The sequence below is a fragment of the Mesoplodon mirus genome (genome assembly GCF_964341445.2).
Source record: "Mesoplodon mirus genome assembly, chromosome: 11".
NCBI lineage: Eukaryota > Metazoa > Chordata > Mammalia > Artiodactyla > Ziphiidae > Mesoplodon > Mesoplodon mirus.
In genome coordinates, this window is record NC_138987.1 from 65,839,166 (window position 1) to 65,860,485 (window position 21,320).

Sequence of the window (21,320 nt, forward strand, 5' to 3'; positions counted from 1 at the left end):
GAAGCCCCCATCATATAGGTTTCCAGTGTGAGCCCTGCAACGAGAGAACTGACTGAAAGGAGCTGGGGGCAACCAGACAGTGTGGTCTTGGCCTCAGGAACAAGATTGAAAGCAAGAATAAAGGACAAGGCTTTAAGATGCTATAGAAATAACAACTATTAGAAGAAATATCTCTAAAATGATTTCTTGTTAATATTAAATATCTCTAGAGAATTCATCATTACAGGATGAAAGAGTCTAACCCACTGCACTCTGAAAACAGTGCAGTGGAGTATTTCAATCTCTGTAATATAGAAACAACCCGGCAAGTCTATATACTGCCACTCCTCCCTCGGCTGGTTAAAACATTCAGTGAACTGCTAAGAGTGGAGGACATCTATCAGAGGTGACTGTTCCCTCTTCTATCTCAAAGCAGAACTATTTCTGCACCATTTGCACTCTGGTAGATGATTGATACAATGATTTTGGGAAGGACCAACTAAGAGCAGTTTTGCAGTGAAGATGGCTATCTTGTTAAAAAACTTGCTCCTTCATTGTTACTTCATTGTTACTGCCATTCCACACAACAGGGACCAAACTTTGATGGGCCATATGTAAGAATCATTTTATGTTCATAAAGAGGTTACAATAAAGACAGAAAATAAAATGTTTAAAAAATCATTTTGGGGGCTTCCCTGGTGGTGCAGTGGTTGAGAGTCCGCCTGCTGATGCAGGGGACGCGGATTCATGCCCCGGTCCAGGAGGATCCCACATGCCGCAGAGTGGCTGGGCCCGTGAGCCATGGCCACTAAGCCTGCACGTCTGGAGCCTGTGCTCCACAACGGGAGATGCCACAACAGTGAGAGGCCCGCATACCGCAAAAAAAAAAAAAAAAAATCATTTTGGAAAGTCAGCATAAGTAATATATAAACAACTTATTTTTTACATTTAGAAACATGATGTTTGAAATAGTAGGTTATAGGTTCTCTATTCACAATTTGTCTTTCATAATCATTTTCTTATTGTGTAAAGAAATCATCTGTGTTCTTCAGTTAGTATGTAATTTAGACCAGCCAGCAAGTTATAATTTTTAATTCTGAAAATTAAAGCTTAAGGGATTCTTTGAGAATATTTTTTAAGAAGTACACAGACAGTATGTGCCAAGAGGCATTAAAGACTATCTCTGGACTAAGTAAAATTCTTTGAAAAAGAAAACTGTGGAAATGAATTGATTTCAGGAAAAATAATTCAGAGAGAATTAATGATGACAAAGGAAAAATAATAGAGTGAGACTAAAATAAAACTAAAATTAAATTCATAACAGCTATTAATTATGAGTTTAACATAGTTTTAATCTCCAAATGCTTTAGATTATAAATAATAATTAAAATATAATTGCTGATAAAAAGTGAATAAGAAAGCACTTACAAACACATTTGCAAATAAAATTTCTTATTAATTCATTCAACTAACAGATCTCTGATACATTTTCTTCAGCACAGATGCCCATGTTCTGTACCACATGAGAACCTTCCCCTAACCACATAGATCCATCACCCTTGACCACAGCTGTTTGAACCAGGTGTGTCCCCTGCTCCAAAAACAGTTAATCTGTAAACTTTCTGGTGACCTATGAGGTGGTCCAGCAAAAAGCACAGCAAAATAGGAATATACCATATATATGTGATTTGCAGAACTACTTAGATTCTTTCTCTTTAGAAATATGAATGTGACACATAAAGAGAACATATGTAGTTGGTAGGGTAGTGAGACAGAAGCTAAATAGACACAGAGAAATAAGAAAAGCAGCAAAGACCATGAGGTAGCAAAAAACACGGGGAAGCAGAAGCCATAAGAAAACAGAATCTCACTGATGTGTAGAATTGGAGTGAGGTAACTGGTTGGAAGAGGCAGGAGAAATATTAGTAGAAACATAGGGTAGCTGTGTCTTGGTAATACTTCAGCATTCTAGGGAGAAGGAAGCAAAATGCATCTGCTGCTGAGATCAATCAAGCAGTACAGACACCAAAGGTTTTTCTAGTTTTCAAACTACATTCTAGGCTCTTTGAAGCCAAGCTTTTCCTATATTCCCATGGGGCCTGGCTTTGTGGTTGAAACTCCTTTCTCATTTTCTCATGCACTATTCTTTGAACCCCTACTGCCTGAGGTATCTAAAAATAATCTAACTAGTACACCATGAAAAGGAGTTTGGACTTCAATCTGAAAACAATAATTATAAAAGGGATTCACATTTTCATTTCAGAAAGAAGACCCTGGGACCAATGTGGAAATAAGTTGAAAATGGACTAGAGGTAGAGATTATACTTTGGAATCTGTTTTAAATCAGCGAGAGATGGTGATGGATGATCGATGAATTGGATTACGAAGGGGGATGAATGAACAGAATTTGATTCAGCTTAGATGTAGTCAGTGAGGGAGCAGGCAGAGTCAAGTCTGATTCCTAGTTTCCTCGTCTGGGCAACCAGGTGGATGGTGATGCCTTTCATTGAGAAGGGTGACGTATGAAGAGGACCGACTCCTTTATGGGGAGGAGTGGCAGGTGCCAGTGAAACTTCCAGGTAAAGATGTCCAGTAGGCAGTGGAATGTTCATATCTGGATCTCACACAAGAGCTCTGGAGTTATAATTTTGTGTATAAGGGCTTGATATTATGAATTTCAGAGATATCTGAAATAACAATTTCTTGTTTTATTTCCATAGCACTAACTTTAGGGATACTCTTGGACTAGGCTGTGTTAGCCTAGGGAAGCTGAGAATATAGGATTTGTTCATGTCTGAATATCCTCTGTACCGCACCTTAGCTATCACACTGTACATTGTATAACTCTGAGATTGATGAGTTACCTTGCCTAGGTGAGGCAGTCTCTTCAGAAGGCTATGTATAGGACCAGTTTAGCTTTACGTATATAAGGCTAGGACTAGAAGGGGAAGTAAAGTTTCCAGAAGGTCTGATGTTATATATTCCAGAAGGTCTGAGTATTTGGAAGGTCTAGAAGCTTGCACTTTCATGTCTTGGCTGATATTACAACTATATTCCTTTCTGTATCCCTTAGATATGTAAATCCAAGTGTTATCCCTATTGTGGTATTTCTGTTAATCTGGACATTCTATTGGTATTTGTCAAAATGGAGGTTATATAGGGTGATATCAATGAATTGGTAGGAATTGAAGTCATGGTGTTTATAAGGTCACTTGGGAGGATAAATTAAGAAAAGAGAGCAGGGAACAGAATCCTGGGAAATACTAATATTTAAGGAGTAGGTGAAAGAGAGAAAAGTCCAAGAGGAGAATAAATGAATGATGATGAAATCTCAGGGACTGAACAACTAGAAAGGTAGATTGAGTAATATTTGTATGTCATCATTAAACTGAGATAGATGTTTCAGAATGATATTAGATGTTTTCTTGTTACACATGAATACATGCTCATTGTTAGATTAACTTTCTAAAAGATTCATAGCAAAGGCTCAGAAAAAGATGGGTTTCCTAATTTTCAACTAGAAAGTTAAAACTTGCTGATAATTAAGTCTATTTAGAAGTTAATAAAAGACTTAGCATGAGTAATGACCTCAAAAGTTACCTTTTTCTATTTAAAACATTTACTCAACACTTAATGTGTGCTAGGTATTGTGCTTTACCTGCGATATCTCATTTAGATATTAGAACTACCTCATGAGGATGGCACTTGTATTTTCTTCTTTTAAAGAAGTAGAATGCACCCCAATGTTCATTGCAGCACTGTTTACATTAGCCAGGTCATGGAAGCAACCTAAATGCCCATCGACAGACGAATGTATAAAGAAGATATGGTACATATATACAATGGAATATTACTCAGCCATAAAAAGGAATGATATTGGGTCATTTGTTGAGATGTGGATGCATCTAGAGACCGTCATACAGAGTGAAGTAAGTCAGAAAGAGAAAAACAAATATCGTATATTAATGCATATGTGTGGAACCTAGAAAAATGGTACAGATGAACTGGTTTGCAGGGCAGAAGTTGAGACACAGATGTAGAGAACAAACGTATGGACACCAAGGGGGGAAAGCCGCGGGCGGTGGGGGGATGTGGTGTGATGAACTGGGTGATTGGGATTGACATGTATACACTGATGTGTATAAAATTGATGACTAATAAGAACCTGCTATATAAAAAAATAAATAAAATAAAATTTAAAAATAAATAAATAAATAAATAAGTGGAAACTGAACATTTGAGAGGTTAAATAATTTGCTGGAGTCACCCAGGTAGTAACTAACAGGGCGAAGATTCAAATGGAGGGCTTTTTGACTTGAGAGCCTGAGGCTTAGCTACTATTTGATAATGCTGTGAAAGCATTACTTATGGTAATAAAAGGTTAGATTTATCAGGCATTTATTAGTGTAATTTTCAATGAAGGAAGATTCTGGAGGCACATTACACTCATACCAACATTTACAGGTGTGCTACAATTTAAAAAGTACTTCTTGATATACCTGAAAACAATAATACATATTTGAAAAATTTGGTTTTGGTACTAAAAGAGAAATGATTCTGTTTCCAGAATGCTAACTCCTGAGTTTATCTGATTTCTTAACTTGTGAAACCAAAAATTGCTTTTACCTTTGCTAACTTGCTTGGTTTCAGCATAAAGTCATGCATTGTTCCCAGGGCAATACAGCCTCTCTGGGCATATGTAAGTGGAAAACTATTTGTTTTTGTTTTTTTTTAAGAAATTTACGGAATACTAGATATAGGTAATTGTTACATATTAAGAAAATTTTGGTGTTTCAAATCATTTTGTGTTGCTTTTAATCAATGAATTCCAACTTCATTACCTCAACTATATATAATAGAGATGTAAAAGACTCTAGGAAGATTGATTTTGAGTAAATCATGCCAAAGTTACTAATAATGAAAACAAATAGGGCTTCCCTGGTGGCGCAGTGGTTAAGAATCCACCTGCAAGGCAGGGGACACGGGTTCGAGCCCTGGTCCGGGAAGGTCCCACATGCCGCGGAGCAACTAAGCCCGTGTGCCACAACTGCTGAGCCCACAAGCCACAACTACTGAGCCCATGTGCCACAACTACTGAAGTCCGCGTGCCTACAGCCCGAGTTCCGCGACAAGAGAAGCCACTGCAATGAGAAGCCTGTGCACTGCAACCACGAGTAGCCCCTGCTCGACGCAACTGGAGAAAGCCCATGCGCAGCAACAAAGACCCATAGCAGCCAAATATAAATAAATAAAATAATTTAAAAAACAAATAAATTTCAATAGAAAAATTGGCTACATAGGAAAAGGCACTAGATGGGATCTTGATCCTAGAGCAGCGGTCTCCAACCATTTTGGCACCAGGGACCGGTTTCGTGGAAGACAATTTTTCCGTGGACGGGGTGGGGGAATGGTTCAGGTGGTAATGCGAGCGATGGGGAGCGATGGGGATCGGCAGATGAAGCTTTGCTCGCTGGCCGCTCACCTCCTGCCGTGCGGCCAGGTTCCTAACAGGCTGTGGACCAGTACCGGTCCATGGCCTGGGGAGTTGGGGACCCTTGTCATAGATTACTAGGCCAGTTATTAGAGGCTCATTTTTAAAAAGCTCCCTGGGACCTCAAGAATAACATCTGCCACATATTCCTGTATTCTGCCAAAGTTTTTTTTTCTTTTTTTTTGGAAATAAAGCTTTATTGGAACACATCTGTGCCCATTCCTTTGCATATTGTCTGTGGCTGCTTTTGTGACAATTCTGCCAAAGTTTTTATTTTTATTTTTTTGCTAAATTCACATCTTTTAATACAGCTGTCAAGTTTCCCAGAAGTTGTGTGATAGGCACAAATGATCCAAGCTACTGTTCTAGGACCTCCCTACTTTTACCTCATCTGCCACCTTTATTCACTCTTGCTTTGCTTTGTCTCAGAGGAAAAAAAAAAAAAGAAATTACTTAGTTTACAAATTACTTGTGGTGCAAGGCCTTCTTATTTTACAACCAACACTGCCGCCCACTGAAAATCTCATAGGTCCCTGTCTTCCGTCCTGTAAAGGTGTCATTAGCTCAGTTGTCTGAAGGTGTTCATTTCCTCATCTCCTACCTTTACCCTGGTTCAGGCTTTCCCTCTGCCTTTCTTTGCTTCCTACTCATTAGCTGCGAAATGTTTTGGGCAAAAGTATACTGACCTGGATCTTCGGAGAAGCACAGATGACGTTTCTGTTTATCTTTGCCTCCCATGTATTTGGCACTTCAGACCTAATGAAGGCTTTTATATGGGTTCCTTATTTGAGCATCAAAATGCTGTTTTTAGTAGGGTATCCATTCATTCAACAAATATTAATCGATCACCTACTTTGCGCCAAGCACTGTTCTAAACACTGGAGATACAGCAGGGAACAAAACAGAAAAAAATAAAACAAAACAAAACCCCCCAACGCTTCTGAAACTTTCATTTTAGCGAGGAGACAGACACGCAGTAAAGGAGGCAAGACAGATCGCAGAGCGCCAAGTAGGTGAAAAGAGGAATTCTGGCTTTTACTTTGGGTAAAATGGAAAACCAGCGAAGGGTTTGTAATAGAGGGCAGTTTAATGTTCCATTTTACAGATTAGGAAAATAAGTGACTGCTCCGCAATAAGTGGACCAGCATGCTTTGTACAACTCTGTGGAGGAATTGCAATTTAGGTCCTCAGGGGGGAAAAATTAACAGAAGGTAAGCGTTGATTTGGGGCCACTAGCCCCGAGATTCGAAGGGGCAGAAATGAAGAGGGACAAGACAAATGAAGATTAATCCGAAAGGAAGCAAACTGTTTACACCGAAATATAATTTAACACAAACATACGCAAAGAGGTACAACAACGAGTACCAGGGGCTCTATTCAGACACCTGTCACCTAAAAGGAAGCGAATCTCCAGGCAAACTGCGCCTTAACGCGGCTCGGAGGCCGGGAGCGGGGGCCTCAGGAAGCACCCCGGGCCTGATCCGGGCCCGCCCGGAGCGTGACCACGCCCCTGGCCACGCCTTGCCTGAGGCTCGCCGCCCGGGTTGGCCGCGGCGGAGGCGGTGGCCGCGGTGCCCGGAAGTGCAGCTGACGTGTCCCGGCCGCGCTCGGAATTGTGGGCGACTCGGCTAATGGCGTCGGGGAGTCTGGGAGGTCTAGGGAGACAACGCTGAAGCTTCTCACCAGCTTGGCTGGTGACAACCTGTGTGGCCCGGCCTGCGTCAGCGGGAGGGACTTGCCCACCTTGTGGGCTCCTCTGCCAGAGCCGGCGGAGGTTAGCGGGGCGGGGCGACTGCGGGGGCCCCTCGGATAAGAGCCGGGGGAGTTGCGAGGAGGCTGTCGGGGGCGCTCGGGCTCGCTGCCCAGGCCGGGCCGCGCCCCCGCGGAGCCCTAGAGGCGGACAGCCCAAGGGCCGGAGGCGCCTGGAAGAAGCTGCCGGTCACCCCACGGAGCTGACAAGTGCCGGAGTTCGTTTGCGCCGCTCAGGAATTGGCACGGAGCTTGGTGGATCATGTCTGGCACCAACAGCCCCGAGGCGGTTAAGAAGCTGCTGGAGAATATGCAGAGCGACTTGCGGGCCCTGTCCCTGGAATGCAAGAAGAAATTCCCACCTGTCAAGGAGGTAAGCTTCGGGCGACTTCGGGAGAAGGCACGGTGAGCATAGCCGGTCCTGTTAGACCCCGTCCTTCACTTGCATCCTCCAGCCCTGTCTGATTCCCCTTTGGCCCTCCACCTGTCCAGATGTACGAGCCGGTGGGTTTTTCCACAAGCGTTTTTATAGTTTGCTTTGGCGAGTGTGAGGTGCTTTCATTTTCTCTACCGTCCTGTCCACCAGATTTAGGAACGAAGTTCGCGGCTTGAGCCGATTCAGCGAATTCAGCTAGGTGTATGGTACCCTCCCCTTTTCTGGCCGTTTTCAAACATTAAATTGGTCACGGCAGGATTCAGAAACTTATGTTTGTTGCTTCTAAAAACTAATAATCATAGTTGTTGTACAGTCTGTGCTCCTTTGCGTTTATAGTATATATCGCTCAATTAGAAGTAGCTTTCCTTCTTTGTCATGGGTCATGCAGCTTAACTCTTATCAATCTCATGAAGTATTCAATTATCTGGAGACATCTGACTTAGGACAAACAGTGAAGAGCCACAGGAATCATTTAAGCCTTGTTATGAGCAATACTGTACTGAGAAGTTTGGGCTTAGAGTCAAATAGAATACACCTGAATTTAAGTGCTAGCAAAACAGAAAGACATCTTAACCTCTTTGAGCTTCAGTTTTCTTTCTGATGTAAAATAGGGTTAAATAGTGGGTTTATTACATTATGATGAGAAAGTCTTAAGAGGGAAAAAGCGTATTATTAAACAGGCTCAAGTTAATAATATATACAAATTAAATTCTCCAAATAGTTCCTGAATTGAAATTATTAACATTTAGTCTCTATTGGCTTTTTATCTTAAGATGCCATTTTATTTCTCTTAAACTTTTTAAAGATGCTACTCAATTTCTTTTCACGTTTCTGAAATAAGATATTTCAGTGACATTTTTGTAAAAGCAATTATTTTATATTTCTTCCTGTTTAATGTAGTTTGGAGTACCTGCAATTTCATAATTAGAACTTACCCAGTAAAGTTTGAGTTTTAGACTTCTAAGGAACCTTAACTTTTCTGTAAGTGCTTTGGTCTCATCATTCTTCAACAAACTCCATCTAGTATTTTTTTTAATAAAGTAAGAAAATATTACCTACCCAATGATGGAAACCAGATGTGTCACTTTTGGAAAGATGACTATTATAAGTTTTATTTCAGACAGTCAGTAGTTTGTTGTGATATGGATTTTCATTATTTTCTCTGTATGATCTGTTCAAAGTTATAAAAAGTATTTTAAAGAATTTGGCCAAGAAAACACACACAAAAAACAATTTGGCCATTTTAAATAATTTTAAAGAAATAGGCTGTTCTAATTGTAAGGAAATTAGACAATTTCAAATCCTGTTTTGTAATTTTAACAATAATTTATAGAACCGGCTATTCCCAGTTCTTATAATCCATATAAAAATTGTGATTCCTCTGTATCATAGGCTTTTGTGGGCTGACTTGTGGATTTAATTGCCATTTATTACATTATTTCTATTGGAAAATGCATTCGGAGCTCCAAACAGCTAATTTACAAAGTTCTAAAACTCAATCCCTTTCTAATCTAGGAACTTTCAGTAAAGCTCATTAGCTTTTTTTACTTGAACCTTAGCTAAAGAGGTATTTAGTAATTGCACCTCATCTTCTAGGTTATGGCAAAAGTAACTTTTGGTGTGATTATCTCTGATACATAATTTTGTGTATAGTACAGGCTCCACAAGAATTTGTTGGATATAAGAACTTTGACTTCTTAACCAGTGGCACTTTTAATATGCTTAGGGCAGTCCTTTAGGAATTGAAAAAAAAAAACCTTGACTGTGTCACAAGTGTAAAACAAGAATGAAGTAATTAGCCTAATAGTGATGGTGTTTTAGGAGGGAGGCTTGACTTTCAAGAAATATTTTGGTTGAATTAAATTTTCCCTGGTAATTTGATAGCAGTTCTGTATTTTGATTTTTTTCTTAAAAGAATTGGTAAGTTTTTAGTAGTATTTATTTTTTGGGAGGGTGGGGGTCAGGGGAGAAGTGTGCTTGGTAGACCCTAAGGCAAAGCCTTTCTAAGTATAAGAAGCTTTTCCATTTGTATACTGATTTTCTGGTTAACATTCTCCCAGTATCTTCACAAACATTATCTGAAAAACAGTCATTTTGAACTACTTAGAAGCCTGCTCAAGAACTTAATACAATACAGTTCTAACTGCATATGTGCTTCGGAATGGTTGTCTCCTTCCCCATTACTTTTTTTTTTTTTTTTTTAGCTGCATTGGATTTTCTTTGCTGTGTGAAGGCTTTCTCTAGTTGCGGCAAGCAGTGGCTTCTCTTGTTGCGGAGCACAGGCTCTAGGTGCGCGAGCTTCAGTAGTTGTGGTGCACGGGCTTAGTTGCTCAGCGACGTGTGGGATCTACCCAGACCAGGGCTTGAACCTGTTTCCCCTGCATTGGCAGGCAGATTCTTAACCACTGCGCCACCAGGGAAGTCCCTCTCCATTACTTTATAAACAAGGTAGAATGAAGTGAGACATTCTATGTTTAGTCTTTAAGTTTTAATAATTTCTACCTTTTTGGCCATAGTGCTTGGCTCTAATATTTTTCTTAATTAATAATCTGGATTTTTTAAGATTTCAAATCTTTTACAAAAACAGAAGAAAAGAGTGTTAATAAAGGATAATGTCTTACTTACTGATATTTATTACTTATCTTTGGATTTTCTACAGTTTTCTCCAACTTAATTGTTTTCATTTACAAAACAATTTGCATATTAAGTTGTTTTTATAGTGGCTGTAATATCATTTTGTCATTTTATAATAAAGATAGTAATTAAATAATAACAGCAATACAGTCCTTCCTCTTTTTTCTCCTTATTTTCCTTAAATATGAATTTTCATGCTTCAGCAATATAACTTTCTTTCTCTTCTTTCTTTCTTTCTCTCTCTCTCTTTCTTTAATAAATTTATTTATTTTATTATTTATTTTTGGCTGCGTTGGGGCTTTGTTGCTGCGTGCAGGCTTTCTCCAGTTGCCGCGAGTGGGGGCTACTCCTCACTGTGGTGCACGGGCTTCATTGTGGTGGCTTCTCTTGTTGCGGAGCACGGGGTCTAGGCGTGTGGACTTCAGTAGTTGTGGCACGCAGGCTCAGTAGTTGTGGCTCGCGGGCTGTAGAGTGCAGGCTCAGTAATTGTGGCGCATGGGCTTAGTTGCTCCGTGGCATGTGGGATCTTCCCGGACCAGGGCTCGAACCCGTGTTCCCTACATTGGCAGGCGGATTCTCAACCACTGCGCCACCAGGGGAGCCTTTTTTTTTTTTTTTTTTTTTTTTTAGCATAGGCGTACTAGCTGATTTGTTCTGGAATATTTGTATGAAAAATTTTTTCATTGTCTTAAAAATTACTTTAAAACTTTGTAAAATTACTTTTGTGTAATTGATATTCAGTGGCCTTCAGAGGCAGTAAACTCTGAGGTTTTATGTATTTAACGAATAAAACCTTTTTGGTCATTTCTATTTGCAGGCACTACTCTGTGGAAACAGATGAGGGGGATCTAATTGAGCCTAGAAGTGTGGTCAGAGCGAGTTTGTAATTCCTGAGCCGAGTCTTTATAGGATGAGTAGAAGCCAGCCAAGAGAAGAAGGGGATCATTCTAGGCAGAGGAAATAGCACATGTTTGTATTCCACGTAAAAGAAATTTCATGCTGAAGATGATTGGAAGCCATTAAGGTTTTTTAAGAGAGGGAGTAATATCAAATTTATATTCAGTAACATTACAGTAACAGTACTGAAGGGAAGAATTAGAGGGGATTGAGATTGAGGCATAGAGAGCAAATTTTATAGAGATGATTGTCTGCACTGAGGTAGCAGTAGGGGTAGACAGAAAGTTGCTTGTACTGTGGTAGACACGTGTGAAAGAGAGAGTATGCATTAGAGAGATGTAGCAGGCAAAATTACCAGGGCACAGTGACCTTTTCATAATGTAGAAAGCGAAATCTGTGATGCCTCCCAGGTTTCTGGCTTGGGAAACTGGGTAAATCACTAAGAGGAAAAAATGTTGTTGGAGAAAATGAGTAGTCATGAATATTAAGTTTTAAGATTTATGCGTGACATCCAAGTGGAAACGATCAGTAGGTGTTTGAAAGTGAAGGTTTGGCACTTAAGAGGGAAGTCTAGAATTTTAGATTTAGGCGTATCAGTTATACATGTTAGTAGAAACCATAGGAGTAGATAAAATAGTCCAGGAAGAGTGTATAGAACGAGAATATCAGGAGGAACTTTGGGAAATAACAGCATTAAAGGGAAAGAGGCAGCTGGGGTGACTAAGGTTAGGGATATGGGAGAGAAAGGGAATACTTGGCTAGAGCAAGGTCCCTGAGAAAGCTGGAGTTTCAAGGGCTTAAGTGTATGAACTGGCTTTCGATCTGAGAAGGGACACATTATCTTCTGACAGAAGAAGGGTAAAAGAAAAAAATGGATTTGAATGTAATAAATTTGAACGAGGGGCATAATGGAGGGATAGGAAGTTGTGGACAGTTTGACCTATGGCCTCTGTTTTCTTGGTAAGATAGGAAACAAGCTTGTTGCTAGGAGCAGTTTGTGGTGAAAATAGTGATAGGAACTTTGAGGGGAGCAGTGGATCACTTTGTAGAAGTGAAGGAGAAATTGACTTGGAACACTTAAGAGTCTTCACAGGAAAAGTGGTTGAAATGATGATGGATCATGAGATCTAGGCTGGATTCCCAAAGAAGGCAATCCAAGACAACTTTGATTGATTGCAGGATGGAAAGGTTAAGGGACTAGCAGCAATTTAATTGAATTGGAACACTTTAATCCAAGAACAGTGGTATTGGGGAGTGAGAGAGCTAGAAGGATAAGGACAAAAGGGACAAAAGTGGAGATATTGGATTTCAGATTGCCAAGTGGTGCTGCACTAGAGGATGACGAAGTCCAGGGAGTGGGTGATAGAAGAGGAAAGGGAATGAAGGTCATTTGACTTGAGGTGCTCAGAATTAGGATTGAGGATGGGGTTTACTTGAGGTGCTCAGAATTAGGATTGAGGATGGGGTTTTTCCTCTCTCTTTTTAAATGAAGTGGAATCAGTAAGGGTGTATATAATAAAGTACAAGTAGTCTTCCCAGGCTATGTACTTTGTTTCTTCTTATACATTTAAGTTTTGGTTGGCAGGGATTTTTGCCTATAAAAGCAAAGGTTCCTGTGGTAGAGTTCCTCAGTGTCTGTTGTTTTTATGCATTAGCTGGCTGAGCGGGGACCCTTGGTGAGAGAGATGCCCTCTACTTACCATGACAGGATTGTCCCTTCAACCAGCTATTTGGGGACTGAGGCCCAAGTCAGCTGGCTCTTCTGCTAGGGTGAAGATCTCATTTTCAGGACCTTATGACAGTGAAGAATGAGGGCTGGATCATGTATACATGCTTAACTGGGAGCTGTTTTTGTTTAGTATCCTATAACGTACTATAGTTTTCTTCCTGTTGGCGTTGGTCAGAGAAATTTGCTCATGATACGGCCAATTGTCTTCTTTCCCTCATTAGCATAAAGAATAAATCCATGTTTTATACACTGAAATAAATTAGTTTTCACAATTTATTCAAAAAACTTATCAACACTAGTCAGAGCAGTATGACAAGTGTGGTAAGGAGTTATAAATTATTTTGGTCAAGACTTACTTTCCTGTATAATGCAATTTTACATAGTTAACGTAGACATGCTAGTGATCTTAGATTTTGACTCTGCTCTTCTTTTTATGCTGCTGTTGACTTTATTCCAGAAAAGGTACATTAGATTCCTAGGGTCTATTAAATTCATCTTCTTCTGATAAATATTTTAGATGTTAACTTCAAGAGTAATATAAGCAGTAACATTTTCACTAGGACGTCTAGGAAAATTTTACAAGCTTATTGCAGTATTCTAAGAGCATTTTACAATGAGAGCTTTTTAAAAAGCTTTTGATTAGTCTATAACATGTTTTATATATTTATGAAAGTTAGTACCAGAGCCACTGAAATTTATTGTTAAAGTGTAAAGCATACATAGCTTATTTTTTTACTAAGATTTTGACCATTGTATTTTTACTTTCATGAAAATGAATAGAGAGCAAATGTCAATGAAAACATAGTTTAGTTAAAAAAGAATGTATTATCTTCTTAGCATTGTGCTTTGGTGACATAGAAGAAATAAAAGACATTGTTTCAGGCTAATAAACCAAAAAGGAAGACAGTCTCCGGAAATGGAAATATTTTCCTCCTTTTTTCTTTTATAGAAGTGTAGCTTATTTTTAACCATGTAGAAAATAGAGGGTTTTGCTATTACTCTTATCATTTAATAGAAGTTAGTTTCTTAAGTGTAAATCATGGCAGGAAATACAAAAATCAATGAGAAACTGCCTTTATCTTCTTGAAGTTAACTCAAGAGTTGAGTAAAATACTGTCTTTCCACTAGGTTAGGAATGTTGCATCCATTGACTCTATTGCAACTTGGCTATTTGTTGCTATTCATCTTTCTCATTTTGACTTTTGTAACACTCTACTTTCCTATTTCTCCTCCCTCTCTCAGTATTCCTTCTCTTTTTCTTTACATATAGGTGTATCCCAAGTTCTGTCTTGAGACCTCTTCTTTCTCTGTGCTCATCTCCTTTGCACTCTCATCTCCTCCCATTGCTTCAGGCCTTACTACAGTGCTGACGACTTCTAAGTCTACTTCATTAACTCTGCTCTCTTTACTGAGCTTAGACCTGTGTTTCCACCTATCTGTTAAACACATCTACCAGAGTATCTTTCACATACTTCAGATAGAACTTCTGGTAATTGAACTTACTTTTCTTAAAACTTGTCCTGTCCCCACATTTCACTTGTTCTGTTAATGGTATTTATCACTGTTGCTTACCTTAGTTATATGTGGTTGTCTTCTCTCCCTCAACTCTCTTTACATTGTATTCATTGTCAGATGTTCCTTCCAACTCTGTAATTTCTAACATATCTCACCTCTTTTCTATTTTCTTAGCTATTATTCTAGCTCCAGGTTTCAATCTTATGACTGAGCTTTGATGTGCGTTAATGGCACAAAAGACCATTCTGTATGTTACCACCGGATTAATGTACCTGAACAGGTCAGAAACTCTCAGTGGCTACTCTGTACTTATGGAACTTCTCAGCATAGCATTTAAGACCTTCTTGATCTTCCCAACCTTCTTTCATCACCCTCAGTTTTCCTCAAATGTGTTTATAATTCAGCCAAACTCTGTTGCCTGCTATTCATTCTCCAAATATGCCCATATTCTCTTCATATGCCAAATATGCCCATTCTCCAAATACTCCATCCCTCTTCCATGCTGTGGCTTTTGAGGTTCCTTTTGCTGTCCTGGAATCACCTCCTTCCATCTTTTTTTTTTTTTTTTTTTGCGGTACGCGGGCCTCTCACTGTTGTGGCCTCTCCCGTTGTGGAGCACAGGCTCCGGACACGCAGGCTGAGCAGCCATGGCTCACGGGCCCAGCTGCTCTGTGGCATGTGGGATCTTCCCTGACCGGGACGCGAACCCATGTCCCCTGCATCGGCAGGCAGACTCTCAACCACTGCACCACCAGGGAAGCCCCCCTTCCATCTTTTTATAGTTAAAATTCTACCTTTAATTTAACCCATGTTGCTTATTTATTTGTTGCCTGAATGAACCAACTTTACAGATAATCTTCTCATTTCTTCCCTCATTCACTCATTCATATATTCATTCATTTGTTCCTGAGATAATTTTTGAACACCGGCTGTGTGCCATGTACTAGCTGGTTGCTGGGGCAAGAACAGTTGCAGCTCCTGCCCAGAATTTTCAAGCTAATATGTTTTCCTCTGCTTTCTTAACTTTCATATAAGCTTACTTTATAAGTTATTTCCTTATAACTTTTTTTTTAAACATCTTTAAAAATATGGAACGCTTCACGAATTTGCGTGTCACCCTTGTGCAGGGGCCATGCTAATCTTCTCTGTATCGTTCCAATTTTAGTATATGTGCTGCCGAAGTGAGCACCCTTATAACTCTTATGTTTTACCTTCTGCTATGGTATTTCTTTTCTAAATTGCTCCTTAAGGGTCAGTTTTGCATCTTTGTTTATCCTTCTGTCCATCATAGTTCAAAGCATTTGTATATCTGAGAGGTGCTAATTAGATACTTGTTGGAGATTAAATTTTTAAAGAAGGAAAAAAAAGGGATACCATATATGTAGGTGTACCACATATATATCTTTAGCTATCCACATGTAATCTGCACTTCAGTCTTTCATTTGATATGTATCTTAAAGGAAATTTGTTTCCTAGAAGCCAGAGGTTTTTCTTTGTTCGTTTTGTTTTGTTTTTATTTTTTAGTCCAGAGATTTTGAATAGGATGCCATGTAGGTATATATTTTTCAGAGCTTTGGGGTTTTAGACTAATTACATGTTACAGAAGAAAAATTTATTGGTTTCAATGTAGTAATTGTTTAATGAGCATATTGTCCTCTAGGGAGTGTTCGAGATCTATTAGGTATTCCCAGGTGAGAACTTGACTTTAGGTCTTTTGATTTTACCTGACATCTGAAATCATAAGTCTACAGGCAGCTTCATACCTCCCTAGTATCTTTTGATATTCTCCTCTTTTGATTATTCTCCTTAACTTGCCATTAACTTGAATTTCACATTTCTTCTTTTAGCTCTTGTTTCATGCTACGTCCTGTGAATAATTAATTTGGAGCTTTGGTAAATTTGTTCTAATTTTGAGGCTCTACTCTCATAGATGTTATTAAAAATAAATATGGTTTTTGTTTTGTTTTTTAAAATACAACATAGAAGCTTTGGTGAAGAGAAGAGTATTATCATTATTGTAAATTTGTGTGTGGTTCTAGTAGTGGACATTTGCTAATTCCCTTCCTCTCATCCATTCCCTCTTCTTTCAGTGGTAGGCTGCACTTGTCCTTCATTTTCAACCCTTTGAATTTAGATGAATTAATCTCATTCCTTGCTCTAGGATACCTTGATTCGTTTAATCTAATTTAACCCTCCCTATCCCCACCTCTGTTTCTGCCCAAGTCACATAATGCCAGTGAGTGATCCTGGAAAGGGAAAGCTTCCTCTGTCTTCCTCAAGAGCTACTGGAAGAGACCTTTTCTCTCTTTCTGGATAGTGTCATATGAAGTTGTGAGGTGTAGAATGGCTGGAACTAATTTTATTGCCAAGATTGGGAGCAGCCTGAGGATGAACCTACCCAGGGAACAGGACAGAACCAAGAGAATGGTAGAGAAGTGAAACTGCAGTCCTGATGACATTTTGTGAATCTCTGGGTCAAATTTCCTCCGTATTTTTATTTTTCAGTGAGTGGGCAGTAAAGTCCCTCCCTTTGTGTAGAACTTTTCATTTGTTTATTTAGAAATGTTTATTACATAGCCCCTGTATGCTAGGTACTGTGATAGGCATTAGTAATATGGGGAGATGAATGAAATATATTTCTTATCCTCATGGGGCTTACAGCTAGAGTAGAGAAACAGACATATCATAGGAGGAATAGGATCAACCATAGGTACAAACCACAGACAGCCCACAAAGATGGAAGGGCTTTTTGATACTTGCCATAGAAAGAAGGTGGTGGAAAAAATTATTTCTGTCACTGCTCATGGTACTACAGGAGTGCCAAAATCAAAAAAACCTGCACTATCTTCATGTTGTTAGCAGTGGTTTAATGTCAGCAAAGCTTTATTTGTCACATTAACTTAGTGTTCACTTTATTGTGAATGTGTTGGCTTTATAATTTAAGAGCTATAAAAATAAGGAGTTTATTCCTAATTTTATTTATAAATACTTAAATATGTCAGTGACTGGATAGGTCCATGAGATTTTTCTTTTCTTTACTTTTAAAAGATGTCCTTACACTACTCAGTTTTGAGAAACACTAGTAGAGGTGGGTTCTCGGGGACCGTTGAAGAGTTGAGACAGTGGATGGGTGGAGGACAAGATTTGAAGTAGAGAAATCTCTTAGTTTAGGTTGATAATGAGAAGTTTGAACTAAGGTGTAGAAGTGGCATTTGAGGAGAAAAAAGAGTATAAGAGATGTGCGCTACATAGCCTTTGTGGCTGATCATATTTGTGGGATGAGGGAGAAGCCCCAGGTGTCTGGTCAGTGACTGGATGGGTGCTGCTGCTGTTCGGAAAAATAAAGATTATAGGAAGAAGAAATAGGTTTTTCTGGGGCTGAGGTGGAAGTTGGGGGTGTGTGTGAGAGATAATAGCATCCGTTTTGAATATTTGGAATTTAAGGTGCCTTTAAAATATATAGGTTAATAAATCCTATAGTTTAGGAGACAGTTAAGGGACAGGAATATAATTTAGGATTCTTCAGCCTTTAGAAAGTAATTGAAACCATAGGATTGAGATTGCCCAGGAAGAGTTTATTGAGAAGTGAGGCCAAGCATATTCTGTGTGCTCTTGAAAGAGGAGTCAGCATTCTCTCTTGTCTCTGCTTTTCTATACTGCTAGCTTGCATGTTCAGAGTCCCTGGTGGGTGTGTCTATTTGGGTAAGCAAAGAATTTTGAGAAAGAGAAAAAAATATTTCTTGAGAGACATTAATTTTAAGATTAACAAATATTAAATGCTGCAGTATATTTAATACTTTTGGTTTTGTTTCCCAACTCATAGATTGCCCTCAGGAATAGAGATTTTAGGTTACCCACCGTAACTTATATCATCCCTATTCAAGTCTACAGAACTGACACTTTTTTTTTTCCATAAGGGCCAATTCAGGAAAAAAATAACTATATTTACAATTGAGGGGCTTCCCTGGTGGCGCAGTGGTTAAGAATCTGCCTGCCAATGCAGGGGACACGAGTTCAAGCCCAGGTCCAGGAAGATCCCACATGCCGCGGAGCAACTAAGCCCGTGCACCACAACTACTGAGCTTGTGCTCTAGAGCCTGCGAACCACAACTACTGAGCCCGCATGCCACAACTACTGAAACCTGCATGCCTAGAGCCCATGCTCTGCAACAAGAGAAGCCACCGCAATGAGAAGCGTGCGCACCGCAACAAAGAGTAACTAGCCCCTGCTCGCCACAACCAGAGAAAAGCCTGCGCACAGGAACGAAGACCCAACACAGCCAAAAATAAAATAAATAAAATTTATATTAAAAAAAATTGAGTAGTTCCCCTATGGATATATAAGTATCTAATCAGAGTAGGGGTTACTTTTAAAGCAAGAGGTTAAAGACTCTTCTTCACACAGATAGTCTCTGCTAAATAGAAGGAAATCTGGGCTGAATACTTGCATTTATATGGGACACTTAAAGATGCAGGCTAGGCTGAGGTATGACGTAGCACTGCAGTGACTAGGGGGACTGTGATGTACAACTGTTGTCAATAAACACTGACAGCGAGACTTCCCAGCAACACAGGGTACCTATGAGAATAAGATGGTTCAGTTTCAAAGTTTGACAGTAGGAAGTTGGATGTAAAAAATTAGGAGCTGTGAGATAGTTCTAATTATATCTGAGGTAACAAACAGTCCTTTTGGTGATTTCTTGAGCCTTTGAATGAAAATACTGGTTATATATCTTTTAAAACACTTGTTACTTTGGAACTGCTTAAGGAAAAAGCACTCATTATTTTCCTTACTGTGTGTACATATAAAAATATGTGTTAAATATATATTTTTTATAACTTGTTTATGATTCATACATGGGTCAATTCTTATTTATCTGAGGAAATCAAAAAAGTGTCTGGCAAATTTGAAATCCTTTACCTGCATCTAGCATCCACTGTGCTACAGGACTGATTCTGGAAACTGACTAGAATTCAGGAAGTTAGGACAGATTACATTGGGATTTATGATGGTTTAGTTTGATCAGTCTCTCTTGATACTGAAATAGAATGAAATACTGAATTGAGCATATGCAGGGTACATAGGGCCATAGTAAGGAGGGGGAGAGTTTGAACATTTGAAAATGATGATGGAAGAAAGCTCAGTGACCACAGGTTAATTTCAGTTGGCTCAGTAAGAAAATTACCTAAGAGAGTTTGAGATGCTGTATGAGTATAACAAAGTATACATAATAATTTCGGTGTTACTGAATTTTTATAGTAGTAAATTTGTTGTGGTTTGTACATCTTCATAGTGTATCCAGAATCTGACCACTCCTTACCATCTCAGTCACTATCACCTCAGGCCTATCCACCATCATCTTTTGCTTATGTTATTACAGTAGCCTCTTAAATTTTGCTACATATTGGAATCACCTGAAGATTTTTAAAAATACCAGTGCTTGACTCCCACTGGCAGTCATTCTGATTTAATTGAAATGGGTTGCAACCTGGGCATCAAGCTTTTTTTTTTTAAAGCTCCTGGTGTTTCTAATATGCACTGCCCCCAGATAATCAGAAAATCAATAATTTTTCCCTCGAGTAATTTATTTTGACTATATTTTCCTGCTAGTAGCTATGTTCATTTATTGTGGGACATTTCCATCTCTTAAAGTTGTAGAAGTAAGTTGTAGTATATCCGTTAGGCTTCTTAACTGTGAGCAATGAAAGCTGACTCGGGCTGACTTAAGCAGAAATTAAGTTTACTGATAAAACATTGAGGGTCTCACAGAATTGGTAGAAGGCTGGATGGAGTGAGCCTTAGAAATTACAGGAACGAAGGAAGGCTGAACAGCTAAGAACCACAGCAAAACTCATTGCCAGTGAGACCATTACTGTTGTCTCTGCTGAAGAGTGACTGGGTGCCTTAGATTGCACTGCTGATTGGTTGTGCTGGCCACCCCATGCCACCACTGGTTCTGCTGCCATCACTGCCCTTGGAAACTAGATGCTGGCTCCACTGTGGCTGTTGTCAGACAGAGCTCCATCTTGTCTCTGCTTTTCTGTGCCACTAGCCTCCGTATTCAAAACTCCTGGCGGGTGTGCCTATTTGGATAATCGGAGGCTGCCAGGGTATGTGGGAAAACAAGTATCTGGCCGTTGAAATTTTGAATAGTAGAAGATAGGCTCTGTCTTGCATCAAAACTCATAAAGTTGAGTTCTCCGATCACAGGCAAGGGCTTCACGAGCTTGGAAGCCAACAAAATGACAAAGGTCTACTATACATCGTATAGCCTACAATGTGTTATTTGTTTTATGCATTAATCCACTGGTCCTCAACCTAATAACCCAAAGGACACTGGGTTCTTCCATAATTATTTTTAAATCTTTAGAGCCTGCTACCACTCGTCTCTTAGTAAACAGTAGGGGATGAAAATCAATGAACAAGTAACAAGCAAATTAATAGGAAAACTTGAACATATATGAGTATTTATTATTTTTGGAGGTATGGAGATCAGTATAAGTATAAAATAGGCATATTTCTCGATAGTAAAAATGTCCTGAGTTTCTGTAATGGATGTTATATATCAATATTTTATCTCAACAGTGTCCAGTAGAAATATAATGTGGGCTGAATATGCAATCCATATATGTAATTTTAAATTGCATTAAAAAAGTAAAATGAAACATTTAATTTTAATAATATATAATATTTAACCCAGTATATATATAACCCAGCATATATATCATTTCAACATTTAATCAATGTAAATATTTAAGGGATAGTTTACATTCTTTTTTTCATACTAAGTCTTCAAAATCTAGTGTATATTTTATCCTTAGAATACAACTCGATTCAGGCCAGCCACATATAAAGTGCTTAGTAGCTACATGTAGCCAAATGACTCCCA

At 39.1% G+C, this 21,320-nt stretch overlaps 1 protein-coding gene across 2 annotated transcripts in view; it reads left to right on the forward strand.

The window, feature by feature from the left end:
- Window positions 1-7,101: 7,101 nt before the first annotated feature.
- MON2 (MON2 homolog, regulator of endosome-to-Golgi trafficking) overlaps window positions 7,102-21,320 on the forward strand; it is a 127,223-nt gene continuing 113,004 nt past the window's right edge. For both annotated transcript variants that reach the window (XM_082634558.1, XM_082634559.1), the window contains exon 1: window positions 7,102-7,592. In XM_082634558.1, coding sequence (XP_082490684.1) covers window positions 7,482-7,592 — 111 coding nt within the window. In that variant the 5' untranslated portion in view covers window positions 7,102-7,481. The remainder of the gene's footprint in view (window positions 7,593-21,320) is intronic.